General features: G+C 34.9%; 1 protein-coding gene across 2 annotated transcripts in view; it reads left to right on the top strand.

The window, feature by feature from the left end:
• Positions 1-3,655, top strand: part of LOC136843954 (serine-rich adhesin for platelets-like) — a 52,065-nt gene extending 48,410 nt beyond the window's left edge. The window contains exons 23-24 of one of the 2 annotated variants that reach the window (XM_067112958.1): positions 121-263; positions 1,470-1,561. In XM_067112958.1, the coding sequence (XP_066969059.1) occupies positions 121-261 (141 nt within the window). In that variant the 3' untranslated portion in view covers positions 262-263; positions 1,470-1,561. Of the gene's footprint in view, positions 1-120 lie in introns of both variants that reach the window. The other variant, XM_067112957.1, reaches the window with a different exon arrangement.
• Positions 3,656-6,307: the final 2,652 nt, after the last annotated feature.

The following is a 6,307-nucleotide window of genomic DNA, read 5'->3' on the forward strand; positions in this document are numbered from 1 at the left end:
TCATCACACCCCTAGAACAGAACCCCCACCGATAACTGAGGACTGCCTGTATTCATTATTCATAGTGACTAGTGTTGTGTCCGTAAACACACTCATGGCTAATTTTCTTTCATCTTTCAGTCTGAATTAGATAGTGCAATAAAGCAGATGGATGAAAGGATTCATGCCAAAAGTGGCAGCAAAAAATCACCGTACAGCAAGAAAGCGAAATCTCGGGAACATCTCGATTCCTTCAGTAGCACCAGTAGTTCGAATCTTTGATGGTAATTTGAGCTGTGAAATGTCACAGCTCATCGTTCTTGGTTGCCAAGGGAAAGTGGTGATAGTCATTAATGTCAGTCAATACTATATTTTTGAATGGATGACTTGCATTGCACTGAAATAACATTTGCAAACACAGACCCCCAAGTTCCTCTTTTTATATCTGTGGTTTCATTTTATAATTAGTATTTAGTGCTGACGTTCGTTTTTTGTGAATGCTCCGACGACGTTTTATTTTGTTTGAAGAAAATTTTTCTTGTTCTTTAGTATATTTGAAAATTAGAAAATTAAAAGTTTAACATTGTGATGTCTCAACTTTGTAAGTGGTAAATGTGAGCCTTTCTTATCAGTCAGTCCTCGTTTACGGAAGTATATGTAGTTGTTCATTTGAATATGTTTAACATAATGTCTTTTTAATCATGCATGTTGCAAGATAATGTTAAAGATATTCTTGAATAGTACAGGAAACCTATTTGTGATGCTTTATGAAAGCTTTAAAAAAATAATTCACCTTTGTTGGAGTAAGAGAGAACTTATTTGCAATCACTTTTGCCTATCACTGACTATAATTTGATGAATTAAAAAAGGCTTCCATGCATGAACATGTATGATAATTTAAAAATTTCATATTAAGTACCTAAGCAGTTTTGTTATTTAAAATAAGTAGGTTTTTTTAATTTAAAATTTTTGGGATACACCCAATATTTTATTTGATCTTCACAGTGGAACATGATAATATATTTTGGGGAGAGGGCAACACAGTTGAGTAAATGATCTGTATAGGGAAATAGAGAGCCAAAATTGAAATTGGATCCATGAATTGCATTAATTGATGTAAAGTACAGTAATGAGATTGCTGTATGTAATTTTCAAATGTTTTGATGAAACCTTTGGAAAAAAAAATTTCAGGACTTTAGTCATAACAGTACCAAACAATTTAAGTGTGTCTGTAAATATTATACCAAGCTAGATACCTTGTAAATTTTACCTTTACTTGAAGTAATAATCAACCACTAAGGAAAAATCGTCACAAATTTATGGATTTGCAATTGGTATTGATCAGTGCAAGTAATTTTTTTAATGGCAGCCACATTACATTTGGTGTGTTGTAACTGTTGATACTGTGTATCTTTTCTTTTCGGTAGCGTTTAGGAAACATGCCTTGTATATAATATTCTATATGCTAAAAAGTTCTATGCATCTTGCAGATTGATGTGCGTATCGAGGCAATATTTGAAAATGGACTCAGTTTTTCGAAGTGTATTTTCAATTTTGTTTTTAAGCTACAGTGTACAGTACATCAGTATCTTTTATTTATTATCGCCATTCTGTATAGTACTTATAAAAAGTATTGCGTAGTCTAAAGTATTAATGGAATATGCAGCATTAATTGGTTAAGCATAAGGAAAATCAATAGGCGCATGTGGAAACCTCATTCTTATGGCATTTATCAGTGATGGTTAGGTAGAAACTTGCAAAGATATTATCCATTGGTATTTGATATCACACTATATGAAATTCTAATTCAGGATAAATTCTGAGCCACAAACTAACATTTCTTAAGATCATTCGAGTGATATTCTCACCAGTGGTATTGTTTTATGTTGCTCTTGTTGAGAAGCTGCCTAAAATACTCATTAATCATTTATTTTGACTTTCATACTTGTGGAGGAAATTAGTAGATTGAATTTTTAATTCTGCGCAGGTCTCAAATTTGTACTCCTCCATTTATGTTTCTTGTTCAGCTTGCGGGCTTTACACGAGTTGTATTTTCTAGCCATCGTGGAATTACCTGAAATTAAGAGCTATGGGAGATTGCAAGACTTTGGGAAGTTCTGAACCCTACTTGCAGTATTTTGAAAAATTATTGACTATAAAGTATTAGCTGTGATTTTCTTAATGGTTTGGTGTAATGTATATTATAGAGCATCCCTTGTAAATATGGTTTCATTAGGGGTTGGATATAAATATGGTATATGATTATGTCTTAAACGTGATTCTGAGCTCTGGTATAATGTAAATCCGTTTACCGATTTATTTATTGAAATCAGCTGTTGATCTCTTGCATTTTTTTCAGTTCATATTCTCTTGATAATTTTTACAGGTAAGTTATTGTTGTGCAAATTGCATGTTAGATAATACTGTCATTTATCTTGACTAGAATTTTGTTTACAAGCTGAGTGAGTACAAATACGTATTGGAATATTCAGACCACCCATTATAACACAAGGTTCCGTAGTTAATCAAGCATTGTGGAAAAACACACTTTTGTCTCTAGTTTGAATGTCTCCTGGTGTCAAATGTTAGGTTGTTTGGCATCGCTCAGAGTACAGCAGATAATTGTTCTTTTATCTTGGCCTGTGCATTTTCTAGTGACTTGAAAATAATGAAATACTGCTTCTGATAGCAGCCCCCTTTTGATTTTTTTCAGAATCGCTCTTCTGTTTTTATCTTTCTTCTAATTGGAAGCGACGTAAGATATAAATTGTCTTGTCCTCTCTTTTAGGCACTTCCTTTTTTATTCTGCGGGCTATGCAGCACTCCCTTTTCAATGTATGGTGATTTGGGTATGGATTGTTCAGTTAAGATTGTGTAGGAAGTAACAGTAATGAAGGAGAAAAGAAATAATGGGAAAGGAAGTTGAATTTACTTTTAGGGGCTATATTATTTAACAGAAGAAACACCACAAAATCCAGTCACAGTAGCTTTCCACTGTGAACTACTGTCATTAAATGTGAATACACATTAATAGGACACAACAATTATGCCAAGGTCAGGTGACAGATCAAGGCATTTTTCAACCATGTTACAGCTTTTCATCCTTTATCCAAGATAACCCACTGCCTACACATAGATTTTCTCGACCCATAATGTCCCATTTTGTTAAGTTGTTTTTGGTGTTTGATTCATTAATATAATATGGCTGACGTTCTAAATAAATTGCCGTGTACAAATATGTTTATACGATTTGTAAACTTGTCTTTTACTGATACTGAAGCATCTAGTTAAGGTGGACAAACCAAGTGCCAAATCGCTACATAAAAATGACAAAGGAAGGGAAAACGTGTTGGTTGAAATGAGGAACCCTCCCCCTCCCCATTAAGGGAGTCCCCTATCTCACTCGCTGAAAACTCTCACCTCTATCTTGGCCTCTTCAGTTACTGATATGTGTCATGCTCTTCACATACGTCATGTTCATTAACAGTTTACTTCAAAGTCGGTGTTTAGGTTAAGTTTCCTGTACCTAGTTGTTCTTGCCCTCAAAAAAGGTGTTTGTTTGCAATATTTGAGGTGTTGATAATGGGTTTCTATGTGAAGGTTTATGTAGGCAGATGTGATAAAACTTCACTCAGCCAGCTTCTTATGTACTTGTACCAAATATAAATAGCTGATAGTTGTCTGTTTTCCTCCCGTGTATACAAGTAATGTGTGATAGTGGTAAATTATGCAGAGTGCAGAGTTAAATGTCAAGTCAATTGCTAGCTTCATTTGGTGTTATAAAATTTAACAAGTTCTCATTTCTATTCTCAGGAAACTTGCTTAGATTCTTTCTCAAGTGAGAGGTAAAGTTTAGAGCAGAAACAAGGGTTGACAGGCTATATTGGAAGACAAGTGGAATAGACGAAAACAAAGGCATAATGTATTTCTGGTCTTATGTGAATCTGGAACCCTAACCAGAGGCAACACAAATACTATGGATATTTACTTATGGTTTTTGTAGGTAGGTTTTACCCTGTTTTCTCCTCAAACCCTTGGCAGAAGCAAGGATTCTAAGATGTTAGCATGGTTCTTTAGATACAGGAAGTTTATGAGCTACTTTAACAAGGATTCACATAAGATGTGTTCCTCTGACAGAAAGGAAAGAGCATTTTCAGAAGGATACCATCAACTTTACACAGGTTGGTTGAACAATGTCTTAGGATGAATTATGGCAATAGTTATTCTCACCAAAAGGGGAAGGTGACCAAATTCATGATCACACGATTACTTAAGTGTTCAGTGCGCTCATATGCTTTACTTACTTTTATATATTTTTTAAATTATATCTGCAGAATGACTTGTTCGTTTAAGGCCCCTTTCGTTTGTAATTCAGTCTTCTTTGAAGATGACTTTGAATAGCCTTATAAGGACATAAGGAATTGCTTAATGAAGATGGTGACAGAGGGAAAAAAAGGGAATTTATGAGAAATGCCTGTTCTAGAAATACATAATCACAAGTATTATATGAGAAATAATTGCAATCTCCACCATTAAGCAATTGGCACTTAGGTTTATTACCTGGACTGGTTGTTAAGGCATTCGTAAAAGTTAATGGTTTACCTTGAAAACATAAGTTAAATCTTTAAATGTTCAATTATTATTATTATTATTATTATTATTCAGAAGATGAATCTGATGAGTCTGATATCCCTTCGCACTTTAGGGTGTTGAAAATGTTGATAATCTCTCTCTCTCTCTCTCTCTCTCTTTTCGTTTGACCAATGACATGTTAAGGAAAGAAAATAACCACAGGCAAAGATGTCATACCACATGCCAGTTACTGACAGAATGCTGATGTAAGAATTTCAGAGAACACAAAAAAGTATGAAGCACAATGCCCCAGGACTGTGGCCTAAGTTCAGGTACTGGATAAAAAATGCTCTTCATTTTAGTTTGGTTAAAAGTTTCGGATCTGTTTAAGCAAAACTTGAAAAGCTAAGACTTACATAGAAGTGCATTTCTGTACTATAAAGTCTCAGTTTAAGCAACCTCTGGGGATCCACCCTTTCCATAAAAGCAAAAAGTCTGCTTAACACACATGTCCCCACTAGGCTAGCCTAAATGTGACTTTTGAGAATATCAGACAAATAAATGACTCCAGTTCAGATCATTAATTATCAAGTCCATGATTGTGAGGTCTAATTTTTAGGCTTTACCTTATTCACCATACCAAATTGCTCTATGCCAAGGATAGTGTTCATATGTTTAATGCCAGTGTTGTTATTCTTGATTTATGTAACAACTACTGTATTTAGCAGTGAAGAATTGGAATACTGTGCAAAAGATTTTATGAACAAATGTTGGTACAAATGCATAGGTGGTGATTTTTATGAAAGTGATTGTCTTCCATTTTTTGAAAGGTGTGGTACGAAGTTACCTAACAGCACTGATAAAATAGTAAGTTAGAACTTGCAGTTAAGTACAGAAATGTATGTTTTTCAGTTTTATAAGTAATAAGTATGCAGAAATTTTGGATAGTTATGCTGTAACTACTATGTTGTAAGTACTTTTTATGTCATTGTATCCAAATTCTCAGTGCTCCTGTGTACAGCTAAGGCATGTGCCCTTATAGAGAAATATTTGTTAAAGTATGATTACAAGATAGAGAGATTATTAGCGGAAAGACCTGGGAAGACTGAATCACAAATAAGTGCTGTACTTGAAATATTGTGTTCAGAAGTAGATTGAAATAGTTTGAGCTCATGATAAGAAAGGCTGGGTTACATTAATTGAATTAGCAAAGTGTTTGATATGGAAAGGACAAGGCACCAACCAATGAGAAGGCCCAGAACAACTATGAAAAAGGTCGTAGATGAGAAATGCAGAAAATGCACAAAATAGAAGTGTAGAAAATTTTTATGTTTCTTGAAAACTGATCTCCGAGCAGGAATGATGTTCTCAAAGCTTCATGTTTTCTACTTCTTATCAATTTTCGTGCACTAAGCACTGTACACAACACTTACTAGGCCAAGACCTCTACCTCTCGTCTCCTCCAGTCTCCTATGTCTGTGGTTGAAATACACCTGAGTGAAGATTGCATGGTCAGCCATGTTGAATCATGTCTCTGTTATGGGGGGGGGGAATCAAAACAGGAAGGGGAGTGGGGTTCATTGTTACACCCCTCGATGACAAGTTTCCTCCCTTATCAAGATTCCCCTGTAGCATTTGCCACCCTTCACATTTGTCACAAGTCGAATCTCTAACACATTCTTTTCCATGGCAAGAACTGCAGACTGAATGTGGTTCAACTGCCACTTGAGGCTAACTTATTGCATGGTTTTTCTTT

This window comes from Macrobrachium rosenbergii, chromosome 12, assembly GCF_040412425.1.
Source record: "Macrobrachium rosenbergii isolate ZJJX-2024 chromosome 12, ASM4041242v1, whole genome shotgun sequence".
Taxonomy (NCBI): Eukaryota; Metazoa; Arthropoda; class Malacostraca; order Decapoda; family Palaemonidae; genus Macrobrachium; species Macrobrachium rosenbergii.